Below are 27,836 nucleotides of genomic sequence, written 5' to 3'. Positions count from 1 at the left end.
AAAATCAAAGCACTTAAGCTTATGAACATTACCCTCCCAATCACAATGAAGAAAAACATTATACCAGAAAATTCCCAAACTTGAATTAAATATCCTTAAATAAGCACTTGTAGTTAAGACAGAAATCACCTTGAATCAAAAATTCAAAAACTTAAAATTAAACGGATAGAAAAACAGAATGACCTAAGAGTTGACCTAATTTGAGAAAGAACTGAAGAAAAAGACAGTAGATAAATTTTGAAATTTTAGGAGATGCTTCCTGGATTTGAAGTTAGTCTTCCTTTTCAGACTTGAGTATGTTTGTTTTTTTTTTTTTTTTTTTTTTTTTTTAGTCATAGATGGACAGCATGCCTTTATTTGTTTATTTTTATGTGGTGCTAAGGATCAAACCCAGGGCCTCACACATGCTAGGCAAGTGCTCTGCCAACTGAGCTACGGCCTCAGCCCTCCAGTATAACTTTCTAACATTATAACCAGAATGGTTAGGAATGAAACTTTACCCCTCATTTCACCTCTAATTTACATCTACAGAACTATAAGTCTAGGGTTCTTTAATGAAGGAAGTATTTCTTTAATTTTTTTTAAGTTGTTTACTGTGGTAATATGGCATATTGTTCCAGAACTATGGAGAACTGAAAATAATCACACATGATTTCTGGTCTTCAGAAAGCTTAGAATTTATTTGAGGAAACAGTGAGCTTGTACATGAAGCCACTGCAGAATACACTGGAATAAATCAAGTGGTCCTAACAAGTTCAAGAGGAATCAGGGGTGAAAAGGTAGGGATGTGCACCTGTAGAGGCACCGGAGAGGGGAGGACCTGGATCAGCTAGTGACTTTTAGCTGAGATCTTCAAAACTCATCCAGGTGAAGGGCAAGAGAGGCCCACATATCAGGAGAAATGAAAGACGGCTGGAAAATGGTAAAATCACTAACAAATCACTGCTTAACAAGTAAAAAATAGTTAGTCTTCAGACATGTCACTGCCAGTTGGCCTTTGTTCAAAAAACTAAAATATCCATGTTGGTTTAGGCTTAGGAGGGGTGGTGTCATTTTCCATGATCTTCAGGCACTATTGGGAATTAGTATAGTTCTGGGAAGACCTGTTCTTTTAGACCCAAAAGATGTTTGCATTTCACTTTAAAAATCAATTATTTATTAAAACTGTATTTGTATAGGTAAAAAATATTTAAAGCACCTCATAGTTCCCTGCTTGAGTTAGTTTATTGGATGATAACTTGGGCAACCTCCCACTTTTACTGAAACAAGTAAGAGTTCTTTCCCAGAATCATTTCATCCTTTGCTTTCAGGCATTTAGGTATTCTTGGTGCAGGGCTTATGGGAGCTGGCATCGCCCAAGTCTCCGTGGACAAGGGGCTGAAGACCCTTCTTAAAGACACTACGGTAGCTGGACTGGGACGGGGACAGCAACAAGTGTTCAAAGGGTAAGGATGCTCTCTGTTTTTGCAAGGAGTAAAAATGTTTTACGGGGTTTTTGGTATCTTGGTTTGGGGGTATGGTTTGTCATCAGAGATTCCTTTGCCCTGAACACATAATACTCCATAGTTAAGTTACATTTTCTTTGATTTTTAGAAACACTAATTCCTTCTTGCACTTCAAGGTAGCATGAACTTTAACATCTCTGGAATCTGTAGTCTTTGAGTGCCAAAGGGAAAACCTTTTCCAGTAGATATTTTGTTTGTTTTGTTTTCTCGGTTAGTTCGTATTTTTAAATGCCGTTTATCTTATGCTTTGGTGTCAGACTAGAAATCCTCAGGCCTGTGGGTTTTACTGCAGTTTACATGTAGTTGCTGTTGTGTAATGGCTTCCTAAACCAGCAGGACAGTATCTCTGTTGAGAGGGCTGAGGCTGGGATGTGAGGGAATGTGCAGGTAAAAGCCAGACCAGTCGAGACTCTTGGGCCTTGTCTTTCTTGACTGTCATGACAAGGCAAAGCCATTTCCTGCTGAGTCCCTAACAGCTGAGGCTTTGCAGACTGTGTCTCCGTCTTACTCTGAATTGACAAGGGTGGCTTATTCTCCCCCTCCCTACCTGCCCACTCACCCCACACACGTACCGCCAGTTTTGCTGAGGGGATATGCAGCAGCAGCTTGGCCAACCTGGGGTTGGTCTCAGCACTGTGTGCTGCTCAAGCATGATGGACAAGCTGGCTGCACTTAGACCGTCCTGCTAGTGACTTTTAGCTGAGTGAGCTTTTTTTGTTTCTTAAATGGATTTATGTAGCTGAAGCACATTGTTAACATTTGTACAGGAGTTCATACACTGCTACCCTAATGCTAGGACCTGTTGGGAGCTTATTGTAAGATAAAAAGGAATTGTAATAAAAGATTCTGACCCTCCACACACACAAAAAAAATGGTGTATGCTAGAGAAATAGCAGCATTTCTCTGAAACTTGTAAACAAGTATCCCCACACAGCATTTAATACAGTCACCAAAAAGAGAAATTGTTGCTCTATGATAGCTTCTTTCTGTGACCTGTCTGGGTACAGCCATCCCAGCTTTACTTTTCATCTCAGAAACCTCAGGTTCTGACAAGGCTCACTCACCATGCAAGTGACTTGGGACATCATTCCTGTCCCCTCCCAATTTATTGGCAGTAAGAGCTGGGGATGTGGCTTAGTGATAAAAAGGAAGAAAGAAACGAAACCAAGAGGTTTGAGCCCATACATTCAAGATCTTAATTTGATATATCTTTTAACTTATCTGTGGCTTTGTTTTTCTGTTGGTTACAGAAATTGGTGAATGGAATTTAGCTTTATACTTCAGTAGAGGAAAGCTCTAGGTTATTTATTCTGAATGTGTGGTTAGATTAAATCTAAAAGAGTCTGTTTTCATTGGCAATAAAATACACTGAGTAGCAGGAATCCTTTGTAGCTGCCTTTGGAAAGGGAGAAACCTTGAGTTAATGTTTTATGTGATAAATGCAATGAGCTACTAGGTGCTGAGCGAGAAGGGGATTGAAGAGAACCACCTAAGGCTTCCTCTAGAAGATTACAGGTAGAGAACACTGTGAGTGATGACAACCAGTGTGACAACCAGGTGGTTTAGTTAGAGAATTAAAACAGTTGCTCTTCTGTTCTGCCATTCTCATATTTGAGTTATTTACTCCTCCTGGCAAATTGAACTGTTTTATGAGGGATACAGTTAATGTAAGTTGGGCATTTAGAGGTTATTTTGTATTGAAAGTATATGCACTTGGGGGTCAGCTGGTTTTTGAAAGCTACCTTATCTTAACTAGCCATAAAAGAAGCTCCGAGCTTCTTTGAGCTATTACCCCTCAAGATGGGGGTAATAAAATAACTCCTTCACAGAGCTGTAAAAAACACACAGTGACACTGTAGCCCGTGGACACTCAATAAATGCCACTCTCCTTTCTTTTTGTCTAGATTAAACGACAAAGTGAAGAAGAAAGCTCTAACATCATTTGAAAGGGATTCCATCTTTAGCAACTTGATTGGGCAACTTGATTACCAGGGTTTTGAAAAGGTCGACATGGTGATTGAAGCTGTTTTTGAGGACCTCAATGTTAAGCACAAAGTACTAAAGGAAGTAGAAACAGTAAGTAAGAGGCTTGACACATTTGGACCCTAGTGGAATGAGTGGGGAAACTGAGGGATTTTTAAAGAACTAGTGTGAAACTCGTGGTTCTCTATACAGCACTATTTGTTTCCAAACATAGGGTTTTTTTTTTTAATTGGTTTTTTAAAAAATGTTTTTAGCACTAGATGGACTAACAACTTTATTTATTTTTATGTGGTTTGAGGATCAAAACCAGTGCCTCGCATGTGCTAGGCAAGCACTCCACCACTGAGCCATAACCCGAGCCCCTAGACATAAGTTTTTGTGTGAGCTCAGGAACTCTCCATGGTAGAAAGGTCAGATCTAAATCATAAGGGAAGAAAATTAAATAGCTTATTAACCTAAACACAGGGTTCATTGGCTTTATTTATGAGGAGAGATCATCACTCAAAATACAAATAACTTGATGGAATTATATAGCCAGATGTTTTGAGATTTTGGTTGGCTTCGAGTGATAACCAAATTTCTTCTAGGCAGCAAAGGACTCCAGGCAGGAGTCAAATGCGTGTTCATGGAAATGCTACTCTGATCCTTCTCCCAAATGCTCTGAGACAGGATGACATGAGTAATAGGAGTCCTTGGTGGTGGTATCAAGAAAGAGCCTAGAAAGAGAGAGATGGCAGTAATCTGGACATGAGGCAGGACCACAGCTAAGCATGTCCCAGGAGAGGAAGAATTGTTGTCAGCCATTTTTGTGTGAGGCGAGAGTGGTAACCATTACACTACAAATTGAGACTGTTGCCAGCCATTTTGGAGACATTAGTTTGCTCTTCCTAGAGGATTTTTCCGCCAGTACTTGACACTAATGACACATTTTGAGACAGCTCACTTAGTCATGCCATACTGTCAAGTCTCATTCCACTTTCAATTAACTAAAATCATGGGATCTTTATCACAGGTTTACTGCCAACCCAGGTCTTTTCCCTCGTGTGCCTATAGAGTTCTTTCTTTTTCTTTTCCTTTTTTTGAATCTTAATGCAATACTTTATCTTTATCTCTGTCATAATTGATCTTATTTTATACTCATCTTTTTGGTATGTTAACCTATCTGCAGCCTTAATTCTCATCTCTGATATTTTGATCCTGCCAATCCCAGACTTGTGCAAATTTAACAGGTGCATCTTCCATGTTTTTCACCCAAGCATTTGAATTAAAACAAGAATAAGTTGGAGGATGGGGCTGTGGCTAGCAGTAGAGCACTTGCCTTGCACATATAAGGCCCTGGTTCAATCCTCAGCACCACATAAAAATAAACAAATAAAATAAAGAATTGAGTCCATTTACAACTAAAATAATATTTAAAAAAAAAAAGAATAAGTTTGGATCAGAGACAGAATGCTGTGTTAGAGATTATCCTCCAGGCTAATAAAGTCCACAGTGTTCATGTACTGTGGATATAATTGTAGTGATATACCACTTTTTATTAATACACTATAAAAAAATGAGCTAGGCATGCATGTATGTCTCATTTTTTAAAGGTCAAGGCAGGAGTGGAGGATGTCATAAGCTTTCAGACTTGAGGACAGATCCCAATAAGAAGAGGTGTTGAATCCATGCTGAGTCTTCAAATAAATGAAATTTGATTTAAGACCATCTTGTTAGTATCTAAGGATTTTTCTTTTCTTTTGAGATGCTAGGGATTGAACCCAGGGCCTTACACATGCAAAACAAGTGCTGTGCCACTGAGCTACCAGCAGCCTGCATCTAAGACATCTTATTTATTCAACTGCTGAGATATACTCTCCAGGTCAGGACCTTATGATAGACCATATCTAGACTGAACAGGAAAAAGAATAAGGTCAACACATTCCCCAAAACAAAAGCTTGGGTGATCTGAAATGTCTGGGTGAGTGCTGTTTGTTGTCTGAGCCTTATGGTAAGAGGGTGGGCCTGGCCCACCTGACCCTTCTTAGCTTTGCTACAGACTCTGTCATCTCCAGGCCTATGTGACACATTCTTAAATGCTTTTCCCTTGCAGGTGATTCCAGATCACTGTATCTTTGCCAGTAACACATCTGCTCTCCCAATCAATGAAATTGCTGCTGTCAGCAAAAGACCTGAGAAGGTAATCTCTGAACAGAGAAAAACCCTGAAATGTTTTACTGCTTCAGACTCACTGATGAAAGGCTTAGAATATAAATAAGAGAAATCACAGTTTGGATTATGAAGTGGAGGAGTGATTCCCAAAAATTGGGCACAGGAAAGTTAGGCCATGACCAATGTAAGGTACAGTAATAAGTGAAGTACAACTAAATATACGTACATTGGTTATTTGCATCCTAATTGGTATTGGTTTTCATCCTTTATCCTCTAATTAGACATTGAAGGATAGGCCCTAAAATAAGAATAAAATATCCATTTGGCTACAGAGCAGTCTAGTAATTGTTTAGAATAGGTTGATAGGGGTAAGGTGGCCTGTGTCTACCCATGGCTTTGATTAGACCTTCTGCCCAGGACATGAAAAGGCTGGTGCAGAAGCACCTAAGTATTTTAGACCAAAGTAAAAGAACAGTTCAGAGTATAGAAGAAACTTTTGGATTGATAAGTGTAGATAACATTTAATTGATAAAGATCAGTGGTCAGACTTCAGGGACAGCTGACCGGTGATGGCATCCCTCCCTGCTATTTATTAACTGACCCTGAGCTACTGATTTGAACCTCATGATGCCTTTTTTCCTCATCTAGATAACTTGACAAGTTCACAGAGTTATAATGGATTAAATGTTAGAAATAAATGATAAATGGATTAAAATAGTAGGTATTATTAGTTGTAACTAGTAACTAAAGTGGAGAGAGAAAGCAGAACTGTAAATTAATGAATTAGACTTCTTGCACAGTTTTGTTTTGAAGCCCATCAAATTGTTAGCTTTCTGAGACGGTTTTAAATGTTAGCATAAGACTGGGTATGGTAGCACACACTTGTCATTCCAACTACTCAGAAGATTGAGGCAGGAGAATTGCAAGCTCAGGGCCAGCCTGAGCAACCCTGTCTCAAAATAAAAAATAGAAAGGGCTGGGGAGTAGTAGAGTGTCCCTTCCCAGCATGCATGAGGCCCTGGGTTCTCTCCCAAGTGCCACAAAAATAAATAAAATGGTAGGATGCATCAGGATCATTGAGAAGATTCATTAAAACACAGATCCAGACCACACCCTCAGAGTTTTCTAATTCAGTAGGTCTGGCTTAGACTTTGGAATCCATACTTCTGGTGTTCATAGGTGATGTTAATGATGGTGGATCTGGGTACTACACTGTGAAAATCACTGGTTTAATGAGTCTACAGGTGCATAGGATTGTGCAGAAGTGTTTCTTAAGCTTAGAGTCCTAGTGGTAAGACTCATCTATGTAAAATGCAAATACATCTCTGACAGTCCAGCATATTAACCAATGCTTCTGCCTGTCCCTTCCCCATAAAATGTGGACCTCTCACCTAAACCATCATCATCATTACTATAAGTGGAATCTTCATCCATTCTTCCCCAGTAAATCTAGTTTGGCCTTTAGCTGTGACTTTGGCACTGATTGTTGGTAGACACAGATATCCTTAGAAACAAATGGAAGAGGAGGATTCTGGTTAGCTCACCTTAAACATACTGTACCTCTCATCAGAAATCCATGGAACTACATGACTTAACTATCAGCAGTATTCCTTATCACATTCACCTTTCCCTCCATTATTTTTCTAACAAAAAATGAAGGTGTCAGGTTCCCTCCTCAGCATTTGTAGATCTGTTGGCTTTGGCTCTCTTTGCCAGGTGATTGGTATGCACTACTTTTCTCCTGTGGACAAGATGCAGCTACTAGAGATCATCACAACAGAGAAAACATCCAAGGACACAACTGCTTCTGCTGTAGCAGTTGGTCTCAAGCAAGGGAAGGTCATCATTGTGGTCAAGGTGAGGAGCTGGGATTTTACAACACATTTGAAAGTTCTAAAAGGACTCCCTATACCTCCAGACTTGATAACTGTTTTCTGGAGCAAATATAGCAGTTTCAGATAATGCTGTCCCCTTGGTTGTTTCTGGAATATGACAGGATCCTCCCACTCATTCCAGGCCTTGAAGGTGACCATGGAACAATTTGTTGTGCCAGACTATCCCAGAATAACTTTCTTTGCAATTTAATATTAAAGACTCTCATTGAGATTTTAAATTCCCTTAAACTTTGAAATCACAGCTGGGAAAGCAAGACTTCTCGGACATGAGTAGTTCCAGTCAAAAGCAGACAATGAGTTCACCTTCTTTCCCTTGCAGGATGGACCTGGCTTCTACACCACCAGGTGTCTTGCACCCATGATGTCTGAAGTCATACGAATCCTCCAGGTGGGTATTACTTTGTGGAGCATTTGAGGCCTCTTCCACTCCTTCACTCAGGTCTCCAAACTGAAGATGTCAACAGGAGGTACAAGGCTCCTCTGAGTACACTAACTCCTGCTGCTTCTTCAGGAGGCCCTTTTGTACCCACCGTCTCTGTGCAGGAGTGGAAGTCATGTAGGCCACAGTAAATGGGCAGAGTTTGAACTCTGCTCCCTTAGACACTTGCCCAAACAGGAATCTCAGCGCTCTGCAGCATTGCTCCTTGGCAATACTGATGTATTTTACAGTCATGGTGCTCTCAGCCTTGTCACCTGTTGCATCTTCTTAGTATTGAGATTCAGAATTGCAAACATGGAAGGAAGTAGATAATTTGTTAATCTCTAAACTTCCTTCAAGTGCTATAGATCAAGAAGTTGCACACTTTCCACCTGTGCTTCCCTGCATGGAGTGCCAGTCCTGGGCATAGCCAGGTAAAACCCAGAGAAATTTTGCACAAGGCTATACCTGGGGCTAGCCAGAGGGAGTCCTTCTGTGTGTGTTGGGGAAGGATCTGAGATGGCCTTTCCCTGAGGCCCCTGCTTCACTTCCTATTCAGGAAGGAGTTGACCCTAAGAAGCTGGATTCCCTGACCACAGGCTTTGGCTTTCCTGTGGGTGCTGCTACCCTGGCGGATGAAGTTGGTGTGGATGTAGCGAAACATGTGGCAGAAGATCTGGGCAAAGCCTTTGGGGAGCGGTTTGGAGGTGGAAGCCCAGAGCTGCTGAACCAGATGGTGTCCAAGGGCTTCCTGGGTGAGTAGGCACAAGGAAACATGACTGGCGCCATTAGTTACAAAGTTCTGAGCATGGTCTTGAGAACATAGAATCACTGAAGGCCCACAGGGAAGAGTGTTTCTTAAACACTCAAGCCTGGTCATAGGGAGTTTCAAAAATGATTTCCTGGGCACCTAGTCCTATAAATTACAGACAAAAGACAGAGAGAAAGCCAGATGTGGTGGTGCACATCTGTAATTTCAGCAGCTTTCGGAGGCTGAGGGAGGAGAATTACAAATTCAAGACCAGCCCAGGCAGCTTAGCAAGACCCTGTCTCAAAGTAAAAAGGATGGAGGATATAGCTCAGTAGTAGAGCATCCCTGGGTTCAATCCCCAGTACCACCAAAAAAAAAAAAAAAAAGGTCTAGACTTCTAGGTCTCTGCCACTACCAGGTCCAAGAGGCATTTCTGTTCTACCTCTGCTACATCTGTGGAAATAGCAACATCTCTGCTAGGCCTTGCCTCCTGGGGCCTGGTGTTACATATCTGGACATGAAAGCTCATCTGAGCAGCCTTTTCAAGCAGATACAGATTTCCAAGCTCCAGAAATCACAAGATCTTCCTTCCTTCTCTGTCAGCTCTTCTGATAAAGATAGAATTTCAGGGTGAGCTGGATGCAGGGAAAAGACTGGAGCTTTACAGCAGGTAGCAGAGACAGGCACTCGTGGCCAGGGCTGGGAGAACAAGTAGTGATGCCGCCTCTTCTTTTCTTCTTTTAGGTCGCAAATCTGGGAAAGGCTTTTACATTTATCAGGAGGGCTCAAAGAATAAGAGTTTGAATTCTGACATGGATACTATTTTTGCAAGTCTGAGGCTTCCTGCTAAGCCCGAGGTGTAAGTCAGTTTGAGTGGCTCAGGGCAAGGAAACATACATTTCTGACAGCCCAAAGCTTCCTGGCCCCTGTTCTATTTCCCTTATGCTCACCTGAACCAAGAGAATGCTCCTGAAGCTGGCACAGGCTTTCTAGGCATGAAGCCCTTACACATGCCCTCAGTCTTGCAGACATCAGGTGAGAGTGGGTGGAGCCTGGCAGAGGCCCTGCCTGCACTAGCCTTCCCTGGGAAGGTCCAGAGAGCAGCTGGAAGGGTGGTCATCTTGGCTCCTTCATCCTCCCAGCTCTTGATTATCACTTGTGAGCACTTGATTATCCCCTTGTGCCAGACCCTCATGGGTGCTCAGTTTCATATCACTTAGGACAAGTAACACCCCTTTTTTCCAAGGGAAAGCCTGGGCCTCCCAGGCTGACTTCTCTGCAGAGTGAGAGGTTTGGTCCTGCCTGGCCACAGGGCTCCCAGCACCCACCCACACTTCATACTCAACCCCAGCTCTGCTTGCCTCCCTGTTCCTCTGCCTAACTGTCTCTTCATGTTGGCAGCTCCTCTGATGAAGACATCCAGTACCGTGTGGTGACAAGATTTGTGAATGAAGCAGTGCTATGCCTACAGGAAGGGATCTTGGCCACACCTGCAGAGGGAGACATCGGAGCAGTCTTTGGCCTTGGCTTCCCCCCTTGTCTCGGAGGTTCGTCTGCGGGCTGGCAAGTCTCCCTTCATCCTGGTGCTCTCATTGCTGCCTCTTTCAATAAAGTCCTGTTTCTCTGTCCAGGTCCCTTCCGTTTTGTGGATCTATATGGTGCTCAGAAGATAGTGGACCGGCTCCGGAAGTATGAAGCTGCCTATGGAAAACAGTTCACCCCATGCCAGCTGCTCATTGACCACGCCAACAGTCCCAGTAAGAAGTTCTACCAGTGAGCAGGCCCTCCCGCCCTGCTCCATCAGTGCACTAACCCAGCTGCCAGCAGCGCTGCTTCAAAAGTGCCATCTGGGTGTATCAGGAAGCAGAAGGAAAACCAAGCCTGGTCTTGAGTTTGCTCATAAATTAAAGTGCCTTCAGCTCTGACCATCTCCTTCCTGGTGAAGTCTGACTATGAATTAGAGTTTGTACTTCATATTGGAAAGTGGAACCCACTGTGCGCCTTTTCTAAACCCTGAAGCCCAAATCAGCAGCTAAGAGCCATCCAGAGCCACTTTTGTTGCCTGTTCCTCCCAGGAGGCCAGTGGTGGCTAGTGGTGGCGAGAGCATTTCTGTACCCAGCCCAACAGAACAACAGTAAAAACCAAACTATCACCCGCTTGGTTTGGTTCTTTTTCTTGTGTCTTTGCCCTTCTGGCTCAAGCCCTTCTTGAGGACATGAGCTGGAATAAAGCCCTGTCCCTTTGGAGTAGGAGGGTACTGGGGGAGTTCTAGGCATCTGCTTGAGAGAGACTGTGATACCAGAAAGTGGGACTTTTTGTGCCCACAGCCATTTAAGCTTAACTGCTTAAATGCTTTGACAGGGCTGCTCACAGGGGAAATGACCCTGGGTACTGAGAGCAGCAGGATTATAAGAGGAATGGTGTGCCAGGATGCAAAAGGTATGACTTTCCACAAACTGGATCTCCTCACTGTATGCTGGTACCCGTTTCCTTTCCTGGTATGCCTCATGCATGATTGCTTCTCAGCATGTTTGTGGCAATGTCAGAGTTAAACAGAGGAGATGACATTTCTCCAATGCAGGAGTCCTGCATGTGCTGGCCCACACCAGGGAAGATGAAAGATGCCTGCATGGAGGTGAGAGGTGGCCGAGTAGCAGCAAAGACCGCAGCCTCCCCCATTGCTATCACCTCATCTCTCCCCACCCCCGTCCCTGGTGTGCTGGGTTCTCACTCTTGTGTTCTGGCAGTAGTGCCCAGTTGGATAAACAGTGTTGGGCTCCTAACTGGGTCTGGCAGAAAGATCCACACTGAGTTACCAAGTGTGTGCAGAATCCTAATTCAAGTCCCATAACACTCAGTGCATTCTAAACTCAGATACTGCCCACTCTGCTCCATTCGCAAGTACTTAAAGCATTTCCCTAGTCCCAGCTCAGGTGGTGGGACTGGCAAGTGTGAAGTTTAGCTTCAACTCTACTAAATACTGGTTGCTATTTGCTAGGAAGGCAAACCATACAACAGTTATCTCTTGAGTTGGGATTTCTGGATGACCAGTAGAAGACAGACTTGATCCTCTGTACCAAGGCCTTGAACAGGTTTCTTATTCTTTTCTTTTTTTGGCACCAGGGATCAAACCCAGGGGCACTTAACCACTGAGCCACATCCCCAGCCCTTTTTATAATTTATGTAGAGCCAGGGCATCACTAAGTCGCTGATGCTGGCTTTGAACTTGAGATCCTCCTGCCTCAGCCTCCCAAGTTGCTGGAATTACAGGTGTGTGCCATCTAGCCCATGAACAGCTTTCTGTGTGTGAGGATCTGAGAGCCTCAGATGCCTATAATGCAAAAATATGAACTTGAGCCCAGATTTGACATCTGGGTCTTTTCTATCAATAGCACCAGGTGGGTGTAAATTATGTCCAATCAGTAGGAGTTGGCGGGTTCTTGTAGGGCAGCAGCCGGTGAGGTGCTTGCAAAAGGGAGTAAAGGCTGCTGCCAGCTGCCTCTGGGGACATATGAATAGACTACATCCACACACCATCCCAAAGCCATCTCTTGCCTGGAAGCATGTGCATGGTGCCCATTGGTCATTGTGACCCTCCAAAAGAAAGCTGTTGACACCCAGAATTCCACTTGCACTAATCTCCAGGGGCCTAGCATTTATTTCACTAGTCCTTGAGGATTCACGAAAACAATCTGTGAGAAAACCAAATGTTTCTGTTCCTGGGCTCTTTTCTGACTTCCCTCCCTCAGAAGGGACAGCAGCATGGCTTACCTATTCATAAAAAGAAACCCAGGAAATAAATATCTAGGCAGACTCAGTAAGGCAGAAAAGAAGGCTACTGCCTATGGGCTCTGACCCAGTGAACATTAGGAGTAGTGTGCTTCAGATTGTGGTGACAGTGAAGTTGGTGGCATGGGCTTGTACACAGTGACCCAGAGGTCTGGAACCAAGGAGGTCACCAGGCTCTAGAGCGAACGGTGTAAAGATCTGCTCTGAAGTACATGAAGGCGAGCAGGAAGAGTGAAAGGCAGGTTTTCCAAAGCTACCCTCCTTTCTCTCAACTAACTTCCTATGCCAGTAACAGAAAACCAGGGAAGGACACTAAATGTCCATCAAAGCCCAATGCTGGGGGCAGGAGACTGGCAGGAATGTGGGGTGGTTGACCACTGCTTGCCTCTAGAAAGAAGGAGCAGCTGACCGAAATCCACCTGCTCTTCCACAAAGCAGTCTTCAGAGACAAGTCTACCTGACAAGACAGATGGCTGGCTGTGATGAGGAGCAGGAGCTGGGGCTAGAAACCACTGGGGAACACCTGCCTCCCTAACTAGATAGGTCAGCAGCAAAACTGTGCTCTTCCTAAGTTGTCACCCAGAACAAGAACCCAGGGGTGGAGCCTCTGAGGTGTTGTGACACAGGCTTGTACTTGAACCTATGCTCAGGGCCAGGCACCTATATCATGGGAAAGCAAAGGGAAGGAAGGGCATCCCAGAGACACAAATCTCACCCATAACTGGGTCAGCCACAGGCCAGAAACCCACAGAGCACATAGGAGAGCGGGCACTTGGGGCATTTGTGCTTAAATTATGGGCCATCTTCCCTTCTCTCTAACCTGAACCTACAAGTTTGAGAAGCATGTAATTGTGAAGGATTGCTGCCGAGCAGGGGAAGGTGTCCCATCACTGTGAAGGCCACCTCTTGACACACCACCACCCTCCCCACTAAAAATCACAGCAAATGCTTCACCAGGTCTGGTACATGGTGTGCCTCCAACCCCCTCCCCATATACTCTGCACAAAGGCAAGATATCCCCTTGCAGGGATCTGAGCCCAGAAGACCACCCAAAGTGTCTCTCCTGGTAACTCTGAGTGCTGCCGATCAGTCTTCGTCTTGGAAAGATTCTCCCACAGGCAGGCCCTGCCTCTCAGAGTGCTCTGTCCCTGGCAGACCCACGACTAGTCCCCAGAGCCTCGGAGCCAGCATTCCAATAGTGCAGTGACTGGCAGGGCAGTTCATATCTTGGGCCTCCAGCCTTTGATGAACTGCATGATCTTCTTGACCTGCAGCTTGGTGAGGTGGAAGTCGTCGGCCAGGATATCCTCACTGAGCTGCACAAAGATGCTTCCATCAATACGCTCTCGGGCAAAGAAGCTCACCACATCCTCAGAGAGCCCAATGAAGCGCAGACTGCGAGAGACCTCCTCCAGGGAGAGCGCAGATAGGTCTGCAGGGGGCTGCCAGGAGGGGGCATCCCGGCCTCCAAAGCCTGGGGCTCCATCCCGGGGACTGGCAGGAGGACCCTCCATCCGCCCTGGGGTAAGAAAGAGTCGGGCTCCTCCTGCCTCAGGCCCCTGCAGAGCAGCTGGTGACAGTGAGGCAGGGACCTGCCTCAGCACCAAACCTTCTGGCTCAAAGGCTTTAGGGGGACCAAGTGGCGAAAGGCAGGGTCCAGGCCCGGGTGCTCCCATGACTCTGGGCTCCTGACAGCGCAGCAAACCGAGCTCTGGAGAACTGCTCTGCCCTAGCTCGAAGGGATCCAGAGGCTCCAGGGCTGGTTCTTGCCACTCAGAGGATGACGGAGAAGAGGGAGGAGCAGCTGAATAGGCCTGGCCAGGGGAGGCTGGGCCTGGGGAATGTGCAGGGCTGGAGGTAGCCAAGGCACTGGAGGAGGTTGTGGGCCCAGAAGAAGTGGCAGGAGGGCCTGTTGGGTAGGTGGGCCCTGAGAGGGGGTTGGGAGCTCCTAAGGGAGCAAAGCGTCTCTGGGAGTGGGAGGGCTTGAACAGAGGTGGACAGCCATGGTAGGTCTTGACTGGGGTGTCAGCCCCCAAAAGGGAGGGGGCTCGACCACTCAGGGGCTCTGCAAGGGCCCTAGAGGCCTGGCTGGGCTGTGTGGTTGTGGAGGGCAGAGGACCTGGGGGTGGGCGGCTGGAGGACTCGCCCACCTTGCAATCTCCCCAGGTGCAAGGGTAGCAATAGAGGGAGTAGGCATCTGGTGACGGGGAGCCACTGCCATTGCGGGAACCCGTGCTGTAGCAGAGACACGACACATAAGACACATAAGGCAGAGCAAGGCAATAAGGAAGGGGTCACACACAAGGCAGCAGACCACAGCTGTCAGTCATTCCCACGTCCTGCCAGCACACCAGCCCCCAGGCTGAGGCCCCTGGGACTGCCCTGTTCTTTCTTCCAGTATCCCCAACACAGAAAACACAGGTGGGAAATTAAAATTAAGTAAAATTTGAAAACTAGCCAGGAGCACTCCTGCAGGAGTCCCAAGAAAGAACCAGAGTCTTGCTCTCAAACCCTCCTCCTCACTTAGGAAGGAAAGGAGCAGAGGGAGGAAGAGACAGGGCAGGGCACAAGCCACACCTCCTACCTTTTCTCAGCACTCCCCACTTCCCCTCCCTTGATGCTCCTTAGGAGAACCCAGGACCAGGAGAAGGGAGGGACTCACCCATCCTGGAGGCCAGAGGAATAGTAGGAAAGGCTGGAGCTGGGTGAGTGGACAGGCTGCAGCTTGGGGAAGCGGGGCGGCACAGGGGGGCTGCCTGAGAGCCGGCCACTGCCACCCCGGGGAGGCACAGGGGGTGCATTCAGGAGGCGGCACTCCTCTTTCACCTGTAGGCAGAGAGCCATGACTCCACTGTCACAGGCAACTGACACCCCATATCTTCCCTTTTTCAAGTAGCTGGGAGAGGGTTGTCTGGGACTGACACTTTGCCCAAGTTTGCCAAGAGGCTGCCTTACCAGACACCCCAACTACCCACCCAGCCACTCACCACCCCAGCCTATTTCATCCACACACACTTTTGCCACAGTACACACCTATTCCCCTGTAAGTAGATTTTTTTTTAAAAAAAAAGGAAAGATAAACAGACATATTCCTTCCTCAATAAAAAGAAGAAAACTGTGCGATAGAGGAAACAAAGGTAAGCAAAAGTCACTGCCATCTGGATCCCTTCTTTATAGGTAAAGCACCTCCCTATGCTTTCTTATAGATCAAATACTTCCTGGGATGTTAATGGCATTATGGGTAGGGAAAATGTTCTGTGGACAATTAAGCTTTGGAAACTCTGTATTAAACAGGTTTCTTGGGGCTGGAGTTGTGGCTCAGTAGTAGAGTACTTGCCTAGCATGTGTGAGGTACTGGGTTCGATTCTTAGCACTGCATATAAATAAATGAATAGAAATAAAGGCCCATCAACATCTTAAAAATATATTTTAAAAAATTAAAAATGAGGGACTGGGGGGCTGGGGATGTGGCTCAAGCGGTAGCGCGCTCGCCTGGCATGCGTGCAGCCCGGGTTCGATCCTCAGCACCACATACAGACAAAGATGTTGTGTCCGCCAAATACTAAAAAATAAGTATTAAAATTCTCTCTCTCCCTCTCCTCTCTCTCACTCTTTAAAAAAAAAAAATGAGGGACTGGGGTTGTGGCTCAGCAGTAGAGCTCTCGCCTCACACGTGGGAAACCCTGGGTTGGATCTTCAGCACCACATAAAGATAAATAAATAAAATAAAGGTACTGTGTCCAACTACAACTAAAAAATAAATATTTAAAAAATTTAAAATGAAGGTTTCTTTTAAAAAGAAACAAGTTTCCTTAATGCAGGACTTTTCAGAGCCTTTAATATGCCACCACTCTGTGACTCTCAAGCAAAGAGATGAAGGCTAAGAATCACACTCAACATTTTCTGAACTTATTTCACCACTGGACCTTCTTTTTACTAAATGACTTAAAGGATTCCGGAAGCTTCCAGGTGACACTTTCCAGACACGCCCAAAATCTCTGAGGTTGGGGGCCTGCTGGCACCTTTGCTCCCACACCTCCCATAACACGTCCCCTGGTATCCCTTCCTACAAATACTCTTGAGCGTTTTGTCTTTTTCTCCCTTCCCGCACTCGTTTGTCACCCTCTGTCACGCACTCCAGGGTCATCATGAAAAGCTCGGCAGCCTCCTTTGAGAATACAGCTACGAAGCTGCCCTGGCAGCACCTTCCTCAGTCCCAGGAGGCTCACTCACCGCCTCTGATTTGGGAGGGACGGGAGGCGGCGGCGCTTCCGGCTCGCGACGCGGAGACCCCGCGGCTCCAAAACAGATGAGGTCTGGCCCTGGGGGCGGCCGGGCGCGGCCCTCCGCGAGGCTCTCGGGAGCCTGATGCGCCCACAGCTCCTCATAGGGGATCTCGGTGGGCGGCGCGGCGGGCTCGGGCACACCTGCCCAGTCCGGGCTCACGTACTCCTCCTGGTCGCGGTCTGTGGAGGGCGCGGGCAGGGGCGGGCCGAGTGCACGCGCGGGCCCCGGGGCGCGCGGCGCAGGCAGGCAGAGGCGCGCGCGGCGCGGGCTGGCGCAGTCGTCGGTGAGCTCGGCGGGCGCCTCGCGCACGGCTGTGGAATATTCGTCTGGGTCGAAGCGCTCCCGGCAGTAGGAGGCGCTGTCGCGCACCAGACGCTCGACACGCGGGTCCCCGGCCAGCAGGCCCTGCGGCAGCGCGAAGCGCGGTGTGTCGGTGAGCAGCAAGAAGTGCAGAGGCGCCGGGCCTTCCCGGCGCAGCGCCAGCCCCAGCACCACGGTCTTGGAGATGATGCTGACCAGCTTGTAGCAGTGGCCTTCCCGTACCGGGTGCAGGTCGTAGGGGTTGCGCGGCGGCCGGCTGGGCACCAGGACGTTCACTGGCAGCCGCACGCGCTCGATGATGGCGCGCACTGTGTGCTCGCCCTCCTGCATCTGAAGCTCCAGCGGGCTGCGCGTACTGAAGCGTCCCTGGCACTGGAAAGGCAGGCTCAGGCTCTCGTTGGTGCGGTGATTCATGCAGATGAGGCAGGGCATCTTGCCTTTGATGGGCCTGGCACCCCCACCGCCGCCCGCAGCTCCCGCGCTCCCTGGACCGCCCACCCCGGCCAGCGCCCCGGCGCGGCCCAGCTTTCGCAGCAGCGTGGTAAAGCGCGACCGCTCCTTGGTGGTCTTGGCGCACAGAATTTCCGCCTGGCCCATGAGGGTGAGCTCGTCGCCCGCGTGCAGTGTGAAGTTGTACACCTCGCTGTCCTCGCTGAACTCGCCCGACACCACCTGGGGATCCCACAGACAAGGCCAAGCTTGGCCAGGGTCCCAAGGAAAGCCACGCGGGGCTGTCCAGGTCAGGAGAGCAGCACTCCCAGGACTGAACCAGAGCAAGAGCACTGGACGGAAGGTCAGGAAACCCATGCCCCTTCCTGGAAAGGCCATGTGGAGGCTTTGCAACCTTATGGGTTGCCTGTGGGGGCCTTGAGTTACCTCATGTGACAACTCTCACTTCTAAGAGTTGCTGTGGGATTGAACAGACTTTAAGTACAGGGAAAGCATTCAGTAAATAGCAAACTTACTACATCATCTTTGCCATCTGGGTAATAATGTCCCACCCATCCAACAAGGCTGTGAAGAGCAATGAACTGATGGATAAGTAAAGGGTTTATTGGCCTGTAGTAGTGGCCCATGCCTGTAATCCCAGCTGGTGGGAGGTCGAGGCAGGAGGATAGCAAATTCATAGTCAGCCTCAGCAAAGTCCTTGAGGCCCTTGGCAATTTAATGAGAACCTGTCTCAAAAAAAATTAAAAAGGAATGGGGATGTGGCTCAGTGGTAAAGCGCTCCTGGGTTCAATCCCTAGTACCAAAAAGGAGAAGAAAGAAATAAAGGGTTTATTATCAGTGAAGAGCTTGCTGCACAGACTAGGACTCTGCACTGTGTGCCCACTACAGCCACACCCCACACACGCCAAGGGATGCTAGGGCAGCTGCAGTGCCAGGACAGGCTCTCCTGAAGTATCTCCAAGTCATGGCATAGCCCTCCCCCAAACCACTCCTGCTACACCACCTGTCCCAAGAAGTCCTTAGGCCCTGGTCTTCAGACATGGCCTGATTGTGCCAAAAGCCCTCAATGAGTTCCCAGAAGCCATTCTCCTTCCTAGACCCTAAAGGCAACTCTCCAGTCACTATCAGGGTTGTTCCTGAGGGAGGGGGCCATGGAGAGGGGCACCATGCACAGTGCTGGGAGGACTGACCTTGACGCTGAAAGTAATGGCTTCCATCACAAAGATGCGGTCAGGGAAGACACTGGCCACCTCCTCCACGCTGCTGAAGTATCTCACCGGCTCCCGCACATCCCGGGCCTGCTCCAAGAGCTTGAACTTCCCTGTACAGGGGGATACAGATTGCTGGGGTGGGCCTGCCTCCTTGAGGCCTGCATCCTAAGAGCCCCCTAGGCCCCTACTTCTTGCTACATTCATCTCAGCCAGTCCCTCTGGAACTCAGATGGGCAGAAGAGGAGGTGTTCTCTAGCATGGGTTCAGGGGGAGGGTCATCTAGCTCAAGCCTCAAAGGAGGAGGTGAGCAAACAGAGCCCAGCCAGCATCCTGGTATTAGCATCTTCTCCTGTCTTAGCATCTCCTCCTGTTTTAGCTTCCCGAGCTGCTGAGATTACAGGTATGCACCACCATGCCAGGCAGGGACTATGTATTTTGCTAACTCAGCAGATGCCCCAGGAGACAGACTTTAAAGAAGTGATGCTAATCTGTGACACTGACACTCATGTAAACTATCTCACCTCACTGGCCACATATCTTTTATGTGCCCACCCACATAAGCACAAGGACCACTTTGAACCACCCTGCCATTGGATACATGGCCTTTTCCAGTTTTTCTCTATAGAATGAGTCTAATACAGGTGAGCGAACAACAAATGGAGAGAAGATGAGGTGTCTCTAGTCCTCCTGATGATTGGCTCTGTCACAGTTCACTCACATATTTATGACACAAACATTAATGGTGCAGCCACATCTGCTGAGTCAGCAAAATACACAGCCCTTGCCTGGCATGGTGGTTTACACCTGTAATCCCAATAGCTGGGGAAGCTAAGACAGGAGGAGATGCTAAGACAAGGATCTGGCTGGGCTCTAGTTGCTCACCTCCTCCCTGAGGCTTGTCAGTCACCATGCTAGACCCTTTAAGGGGAACAACTCTGTTTAACTTTGCCCTCCAAGAAATTCAGACACAGTGGGTGAGCCAATAAGTACTTAATGATAGCAGGATGTGACAGGTGTTATACCAGACTCATGACAAAGGAGCTAGAGGACTGCTGGGTTGGAAGAAATCTGCCCAAGAGAGGGCGAGGAGATCCATGAGCTGCACCTTAAGAATCAAAGGCACCAGACACAGTGGCATAGGCCTTGTAATCCCAGTGACTTGGGGGGTTGAGACAGGAGGATTACAAGCTTGAGGCCAGACTCAGCAATTTAGCAAGACCCTGTTTCAAACCAAAAACTGGAGGGCTGGGGCTGTAGCTCAGTGGTAGAGCCCTTGCCTCACACTTGTGAGGCACTGGGTTCAATCCTCAGCACCACATAAATTAAAATAAAGACATAAAAAGATACTGTATCCATTAAAAAAAATAAAAACTGAGGATGCACCTCATTGGTAAAAGCCCCTGCTTTAATACCCCCATTACCAAAAAAAAGGTGGGGATGAAAGGGATTTTACAGAATGGGCATTCACATGACAAATAGCACAAGCCAAGACAGGGACACAAATCAGATCATCTGCCCCAAATTGTGCATGCCTGAAGGGAAGACAGGAGGAAGAGTAGAAAGAAACTGTATTTGAAAGGGCTCTGGATGCTGTGCTAAGGCAAGAGGACTTTATTCTGTAAGAAATAAGGAAGGTTTTGGACAAGGATAGACCATGATCCAGGTGAACTCTATTAAGATGAACAGAAAACCAGTTGGATAAACAGTTCAGTAACAAGTTCTGGAAAAGATCCAAAGAACAGGAAAAAAAAAAAAAAACAACCAAGAAAGAAAGAAAGAAAAAACCAGACCAGTGGATACTTGGAAGGGAGACTCCTCAGATTCAAATGACAGGAGAGATGAAGGAAGGGACAAAGGATACTCAGCTTAGAGGTGAGAATGGAAATGGCAACCTCCAGGTTGACCCCAGTGGGAACCTGGATGTTGTGTCTGCCAATAACTAAAAAATAAATATTAAAGAAATTCTCTCTCTCTCCCTCTCACTCTCTCTTTAAAAAAAAAAAAATACAAAATAGGCTTGGGGCTGGGGATGTGGCTCAGTGGTCGAGTACCCCTGATTTCAATCCCAAGAAAGAAAGAAGAAGGAAGGAAGGAAGGAGAGAAAGAAAAGAGAGAGAGAGGAGAGAAATTAAATGGGGAGAGGGTGCTGGGGTCAGGAAGCAGGAACTCTGCTACCTTACCACCCGTGAGCGAGCAGTCCCCTTCATCCGTAGCACCTCCCCCATATCCATCCATACACAACCTCCGCCCCAACCACAAGCAGTCAAGCAGGGAGAAATGCTCGCTGCCCCCTGTGGGGAGATTTGGAGCCAAGTCTGGACTGAAGCCTAGGGAGGATGTGGCAGGGAAGATCGATGTAACCATGGCACCCGGCACCGCCCCCCTCGGCCGCTCAGCACCGGTCATTACTGGTGGGAGGAAGGAAGAGAGACCTCCTGGGAGTGATGCTTCGGCCCTTGGACGCCTTCTCCTCCCCACTGAGGCTTCCTCTCCAGCCTCTCCCCACAAGGGACGCAGGGTCCCCCACCGCCTCCCTCGCCCTGCCCCTAATCCCTGCCCGGTTCTTCCCAGAACACATTTGCGCTGCGCTGATCCGCCCTTCCATTCTGAAGCACTTTGGGGGCTGCAGCAGGTTTTTTTTTCACCGCCCCTTCCCCCAGCAGCTGACCCCAGCTCAATAAAGACCCCCAGGTGTAGCTACGTGGCAGAGCGCTCGCCTAGCGCGCAAGACCGAGTTCGATTCCCCAGAACCGCAAATAGGAAGGGGGGAAATAAGAATACGGTGGATGAAGCATGTTTTAGAATCAGTCGGCCACCAACCAGCTGGGGGACCCTAGGCAAATTATCTAATCTCCCCAGCTGCAGTTTTCCGTCTGTAAAATGGAAGCATTCTACGTGGCTCACCCCGCGCACCTGCCCAGTGTTCCGCAGGGCACAAGTTCAGGCAATGCTGGGGAAGTGGCGCCCCCTGGGAACGACGCGCGGCCCCTCAGCGGGGATTCTCTCAGCGAAGTCAGGTCCTCCCGACTTCAGAGGGCCGCAGTGGAGACCCTGGTCACCAGGCAGCGTCGCCGGCTCGCCCTCCCTCTTCTTCCTTCCCCTCCCCCACTTGGCCGTGGCTCTCTCCGCGGTCCGCAGCCGGCTGCCCTGCCCTCGGAGCACCATTACTAATTCATCCGGAGGGCTCGGCGCCTGGCCTGCACTCAGCCTCCTGGTCAACCCGAGGCCGCCCACCCCGCCGCGGCCCAGCGGGAAGGCCGGGCTGGGGCGGCCACCCTCGGTAGGCCAGCTGTCGCCTATTGCGCCCACCCTACTCATGCCTACAGGGAGCACCAAAAGAGACAGATGACAGGGTTGAGGTCCCCTGGGCCCATAATTCCCGAGAAGGCTCTGTACCTTGGTTTCCCAGTTTTAATCATGCAACTGAAATGAAAGAAGTCCCTGCTGGAGTCACTTTTCTGTCAGTGAGGGCTTTACCCATCCTTTGCTTTATTCCAAGACCTGATAACTCTCCAGAGCTACTGCCAGATCCTGAGGTTAGGCCATTTCTAGCTCGAGGCGGCCCCCAAAGCCTGCAGTCAGGACAGAACCCAAAGTCAGGAAGCCACTGGGATAATTTCCTCACCTTTTCATGAGTGTGGGGAGGTTTGGCAGTAGCAACCCCACGCGGGAGGGGGGGTGTTGTAAAGAGCTGAAGTCTGTGAAAAGGGCTTACTTAGCCCTGTCCCAAATCAAGGGGAGGCTGATGGAGGTAGTGGCACCTGTCAATGGGACTGCAAGACTTTCCAGCTCAAAAGGTTCTCAGCTTTTGTTGGGAAGTCACGCTGCAGTGAAAAACACAGGACTAGCTACCGAAGATCTGGAGTCTCAGTCTTGGGTAAGTTAAGGGACGTGTCCCTTTCTCACAAGCTAGCTGTGAGGATGAAATAACTGCTCAACCCAGGGTCTGGAACAGCTGTCACATCCTGGCTCAAATGGGATACTCTAGGACTGGACCACAGACTCCCATCCCTCCCACACCAGGGACGACAGCCCTGCATTCTTGGCACCATGCAGCAAGAACCAGTCCAGTAGTCAAGACACCTCGCTGCTGGCTTTTACCTTCCCTTACTTGCTGTGTGACCCTGGGCAGGTCACTGTCCTCCTTAGGTACTAGGTTTCATCATCTGCAGAATGAAAGGGCTGCTTTTGTTGCTGTCAGCAGAACTTTTTCTTCAAACAAAATCTTTGCCCCCCCCCCAAATATTAGGGATGGAACCCAGGGCTGCTCTATCCCTGAAATACATCCCTAGCCTTCTTTATTTTTTATTTTGACATAGGGTCTTACTAAGTTGTTCAGGCTCCTAAGACGCTGAGGCTGGCCTAGAACCTAAAATCCTCCTGCCTCAGTCTCCCAAATTATTGGGTTTACAGTGTGCGCCACAGTGCACAGCAAACAATCTTATACAATCACCATCATAAATAAAAGACATAAAAGTATAATCCTAAATTCAAAGCTTTAACATTGCTTATAAAGCCAATCAAGGAAAGCAGTGAGTTTAACCCACAAACTAGGACAAGAGAATCAACGCTGACAGGGATCGCTAGGTTTCTGAAGGTTGATTGGACAATACTGAGATCCTGGCAGGAGATCTTTTCGATGGGGATCTGCACACACAAAAAAAGGTTAATGAGGCAGCTCAAGGCATACACTGAAGGCCTTCAATTAGGGGTAAGATTTAATTTGTAGTGATTTAATCATTACCTTAAAATCTATTCTAGGGCTGGGGATGTGGCTCAAGTGGTAACGCGCTCGCCTGGCATGCGCGGGGCGCTGGGTTCGATCCTCAGCACCACATAAAAATAAAATAAAGATGTCGTGTCCACCGAAAACTGAAAAAAATAAATAAATACTAAAAAAATTATTTCTCTCTCTCTTCTTTCTCTAAAAAAAAAAAATCTATTCTAAAATAAAATGTGAACAAAGGTCTGTAAACCTGAGAGCCACCTCTCCAGAAACCCAAGACTCCACAGGACAACAGGGACACCACTCGGCCCTAACTCCCACCCTGACCCTAACTACCACCCTGCCTGCCATGTCCTTCCTCGCTCACCTCTGCAGCTTCAATGAAAGGTGATCACCAACAGCTTCCCCTCTACCTCTGTTCTCCCAACCCCCAGCCCAAAGCCTGTATGTCATCTGTCCCTGGCTGGGCACACCTGGGTATTGCAGGGGGATGTCGATCTTGGGCCCTATGACATAGTGGCCCTCTTCCAGGGTATGAGCTGTCACCGTTGTCCACTGGCGGCAAGAGTGGATGAGCAGGATGTCTCGCTCACTGACGCCCTCAGCATATTCCCCTGGGAGAAGAAAGGACAGAGGAGGAGGGAAAGGAAGAGGGAACGTTAGGAGGGGCAGAAAAACAAGCAGGGTGAACTCCTCAGACCAAGACCCTGCCTGGTGACAACTCCCCATGATCTGATCCCCATCCAGGTCAGCAATACTCAAGGGACAGGTGGATGCCAGCTGTGGCTATTCGGCTGTGAGTCAAGCTTGAGCCTCTCAGAGCCCTGACTCCCAATGGGGCCTCCCCCCTAGCCCAGCCAAGGCCCTCATTCATCACAGAGTGCTTGCTGTCCTGGCCTGAGAGGAGCTGGAGACTCCCAGAGGATGAGCACAGCCGGCCTCTGCCCTCCAAGAGCCCTCAGGCCTCCTGGGACATGAGAACAGCAAGTTTGATGCACTAAACAGAGAGTGTCTGGGGACTCAAAAGAGTAGAACAGTGGCTTGGGCTGGGGGTGGAGTGAAGGAGATGAAGATGGGCTGGAGATGGGCTGAAGCTCAGGACCAAATTCACCCCAGTAGGACCCTTGGTGCCCAAGCCAGTGCCAGGCAGGCAAGGAGGGCCTTGTTGGGGGAGTAGAGAGGACTGAGAAGGGACTGTCCCTTGTGGGTCCCAGCTGTGAGAACTTCCTCAGAGCCACAGGTCATTGAGGTCAGGAGAATGGCAGTGTTACAGGAGCTGATTCCAGGCTTTCTCGTGGATAGCCTTTCCGCCCACTGCATAGGCTATAAGCCCTTCCAAAGGCAGGGGAAGAGCCCCTGATACCATACCCCATCTCACAGAAGTCCTTCCTCTCCTGGGGGTAGAGGGAGGCAGATTTAAAAGGCAGTAGTGGGGAGCCCAGTCCAGGAAAGCAGCACTGGGGCTGAGGCATTGGAGTTGGAAAGGGCCTGAGCCCAGGAGGCTGCAACCCCAGCAACGGTTTCCAGGGGAGCAGGACGGGCAGCCCAGCTTCCAGGAGGCTGATGGGCAGGCATCTCCTGGCTGCAGCTGGTGGACAGGGTGGGGGTGGGGGTGGGGCACTACTCCTTCCCAGTCCCCTCAGACACAACTTACTAAATTTCTGCCAGTCAGCCAGACGGGAAATGGTTTACTCTGATGGCTCAGCCTCCATAAAATGTGTGGCCTCCATTAAGTTGGGGGTGGGAGGACGGGAGTGGTATTCAAGGCTTGCAGTGTTCCTACTGGTGTGTGTGTGTGTGTGTGTGTGTGTTACAGAGAAGGTGTCATCTGAGTCTTCTTCCTCAACTCTTCACCTCCTGGGACAGAAGAAGCTCTGAACTCTACAATCTCTTGCTGGAGCTCCCCTGAGCCCCTCCCATTCTTCGGTAGGAACACAGGCCAAAGCCACACAGACATACACCAAGAGCCATGGGTCATGATCACCAACAGTTCAATCACAACAGCCTACAGAGACAGGTACTTGTCACCCAAACAACATCACTCAAATTCATGACGCCACCATGGGGTCCCTCCCTAACGCAGAGGCACACAGGGACCTTCAAGGACACACATCTGATCACATTCACACTCTAATGGTGAACACAGCCAGAGGCACACACTGACAAAACCGCAGGGCCACCACGCCATTGTTCACTTATTCTTTCATTTAATCCACAACCTTTGTTAGGCAAGGATGCCCTCCCTCTAGGAGCCTGCAGCTGAGGACAAGAAACTGACCATTATAATGGGGTGCACAGCAGGAGACAAGACAGGTGCCAACAGAGCCCCCAAGCAGCTCTAAGAGACTTAGGAGCTCAGAAAAAGCGCCCAGGCAGGGGAGATGACCAAGAGGTTGTGTGGGAAGTAGCCAGGAAGCACCCAGGACAGCATATCCCATTTACACGCAGACATACACAGCCTTGCTGCTGACACCGACAGTCTCAGGATCACAGGGTGACCATCAGTACAGATCCCGAGAACAAAAGTGGGACAACCAGGCGGCCCCGGCATGTGTGCTCTCTTAGGGAGTGCTCAGGGACACGCTGACGCTCTCTGATCCCACTCGGTGCCGCTGTGGGTCGGTGGAGGGGCTGCCGGGCCGGCGGAAAGGAGAGCAGAGGAGCCCTATTAGCATTCAGGGAAGCGAGTGTGCCAACGCGGGCCAAACCCCTATTCTTCTCACACACAAAACCCCCGGCCTGGCAGCCAGCCCCAGCTCCCGCCCCTCCCCCAGCCAAGCAACCCCTCTTCCCCCAAACGGTCCCCTCGATCCATGCAACCTCCAGGCGTCCCTTCTCAGGCCCCCATGTACGGTCCCATCAGCGGAACAGCCCGGGACCCTGGGTCCTATGGAGAAGCGGGTCCAGAGGTCGGGGAGTGGAAGGATCTTGGGGGGATGTCTGGCGGCAGGGCCCGCTCACTCGGGCCTCTCCGGAAGGTAGCCTGTCCGTCCGCAGGACCGGAGGCCGCTCTCCGGGATGTCAGAAGAGGGTGCAGAAAAAGTCCTAGAAGGGGCCAAACGGGACTAGGGAGTGCCAGAGGGGGAAAGACAGAGTAAGGTGCCCAAGGGATGCGGCAGGGTGAGGTGGGAGGCCACAGACAAAGGGAACGAGGGGGGCGCGGCCAGGGCGGGGGCTAAGGGGCAGCGGGGAAAGGGGTGCACCGACGGGACGGGCGCGGTGGCTCGACTGCACTCCGGGCTCCCAAGGGGACAGAAAACTCAATCCTGGGCTCTGTCCCCGGTTTCTGTCCTGTGCCGGTCCGTGGGGCCTAGGAGGCGGATCCTGGGCTCGTGGGCCCGGGTGTCCTGGGGAAGCGCTCTAGGAGCCGCGAGGGGTCAGCCCTCGGGAGCCGGGAGGGGAAGGACCGAATCCTGCACGCGGCGCCGCCAGCACCTGCAGAGCCCCGGGATTTCCCCCACGGACCCCAGGCCCGCTCCCCAGGCCCCTGGGTACCTGGTCCGAGGCAGGCGAGCGTGGGCAGGCGGCAGCGGCTGACGATGAGATCGAGCGGGAAGGCGCCCATGCTCCAGCGCAGGCCGGCCAGCCCGGCCGCCAGCTTCTCCATGACATGGGCGCCCCCCGGGGCCGCCGTCCCGGGGCCCCGACGGCCAGTCCCGCGCGGCCGGGGCTCCGCGCCCGCCGCAACCTCCTGGGGCCGCCGCGTCGCTCCAGGGCAGGCAGCCCCGCCGGGCGGCTGGCGTCACGTGGCCGGCCTCCCGCGGGGCGCCCGCCCCCTCCTCGGTCGGCCCCGTCGCCCCCGCCCCTCGCCCCGCCCGCGCCTGAAGCCAAGGCCCGCCCCCCTCCGGCCGCTAGCCCGCGGCGCACCCCGGCACCCAGGTGAGAGCCAGTGACCGGGGAGATGGGGGGGCTGGGAGGAAAACGAAGTTCCGAAGTGGTATCTGCGCGACCGGGTGGAGATCGGCCTCCCCTTCCCAGCGGAATATGTCTGGGTCCCCTTTACCCCCTGGAAGGGATGTCGCGCCCCTTGTGACACGAGAAGTCCCCCGAGATGGTCCTCTTCCATTACCCAAAACGCCTGTTCTGAGTTCGGGGGCTGCGAACCTATCTGTGGTTCCTGCTTCTAGCGTCCAGCTTCGCAGAGCCGGGCGAGGCAGCTTCGTTGTTCCCACTTCACCGTGGAGCAAACTGAGGCGTAGGAGCAGGTGACAGTCAAAACTTGAAACCAGGTTGACTGCACATCTCATTGCCTGGTACCACCCGCTGCTCCTCCCTGGTAGACCACTTTCCGAGTTCCTGGCGCCTTCTTACCCGGTTTTCACTAGTCCTTGGGTCCATTCTATAAATG

General features: G+C 49.9%; 2 protein-coding genes across 3 annotated transcripts in view; one reads left to right on the top strand and one right to left on the bottom strand.

Moving 5' to 3' along the window:
• Hadha (hydroxyacyl-CoA dehydrogenase trifunctional multienzyme complex subunit alpha) overlaps nt 1–10,861 on the top strand; it is a 41,780-nt gene extending 30,919 nt beyond the window's left edge. The window contains exons 12-20 of the mRNA XM_046441416.2: nt 1,311–1,445; nt 3,410–3,581; nt 5,581–5,667; nt 7,356–7,496; nt 7,854–7,922; nt 8,512–8,707; nt 9,448–9,562; nt 10,105–10,250; nt 10,335–10,861. Of these exons, the coding sequence (XP_046297372.1) occupies nt 1,311–1,445; nt 3,410–3,581; nt 5,581–5,667; nt 7,356–7,496; nt 7,854–7,922; nt 8,512–8,707; nt 9,448–9,562; nt 10,105–10,250; nt 10,335–10,480 (1,207 nt within the window). The 3' untranslated portion in view covers nt 10,481–10,861. The remainder of the gene's footprint in view (nt 1–1,310; nt 1,446–3,409; nt 3,582–5,580; nt 5,668–7,355; nt 7,497–7,853; nt 7,923–8,511; nt 8,708–9,447; nt 9,563–10,104; nt 10,251–10,334) is intronic.
• Nucleotides 300–27,128, bottom strand: Garem2 (GRB2 associated regulator of MAPK1 subtype 2). Of its 2 annotated transcripts, none has more exons than XM_046441414.2 (6): nt 26,984–27,128; nt 23,962–24,102; nt 18,742–18,872; nt 16,727–17,773; nt 15,156–15,319; nt 300–14,728 (listed from the first exon to the last, which is right to left on the bottom strand). In XM_046441414.2, the coding sequence occupies exons 1-6, from the start codon at nt 27,093–27,095 to the stop codon at nt 13,714–13,716; spliced, it is 2,610 nt and encodes an 869-aa protein (XP_046297370.1). In that variant the 5' UTR covers nt 27,096–27,128; the 3' UTR covers nt 300–13,713. The 2 variants fall into 2 exon arrangements, with proteins under 2 accessions (XP_046297370.1, XP_046297371.1); XM_046441415.2 differs by lacking the exon at nt 26,984–27,128 and adding an exon at nt 25,943–26,196.
• Nucleotides 27,129–27,836: the final 708 nt, after the last annotated feature.

Source organism: Marmota monax, unplaced genomic scaffold, assembly GCF_021218885.2.
Source record: "Marmota monax isolate L192 unplaced genomic scaffold, Marmota_monax_Labrador192_F-V1.1 WCK01_AAM20220418_F8-fsc00010, whole genome shotgun sequence".
Classification (NCBI taxonomy): Eukaryota; Metazoa; Chordata; class Mammalia; order Rodentia; family Sciuridae; genus Marmota; species Marmota monax.
The sequence above is the reverse complement of the archived record's forward strand: the minus strand, read 5'-3'. Positions and strand labels throughout refer to the sequence as shown.

Bases quoted from the DNA above. Each gene is read 5' to 3' on its own strand.
- Garem2 (XM_046441414.2), bottom strand. From the start codon at position 27,095: ATGGAGAAGCTGGCGGCCGGGCTGGCCGGCCTGCGCTGGAGCATGGGC. The intron at 24,103-26,983 runs GTACCCAGGGGC...TTCTTCTCCCAG, and splicing joins GCTCGCCTGCCTCGGACCAG to GGGAATATGCTGAGGGCGTC. The intron at 14,729-15,155 runs GTGAGTCCCTCC...TCTCTGCTACAG, and splicing joins TCCTCTGGCCTCCAGGATGG to CACGGGTTCCCGCAATGGCA.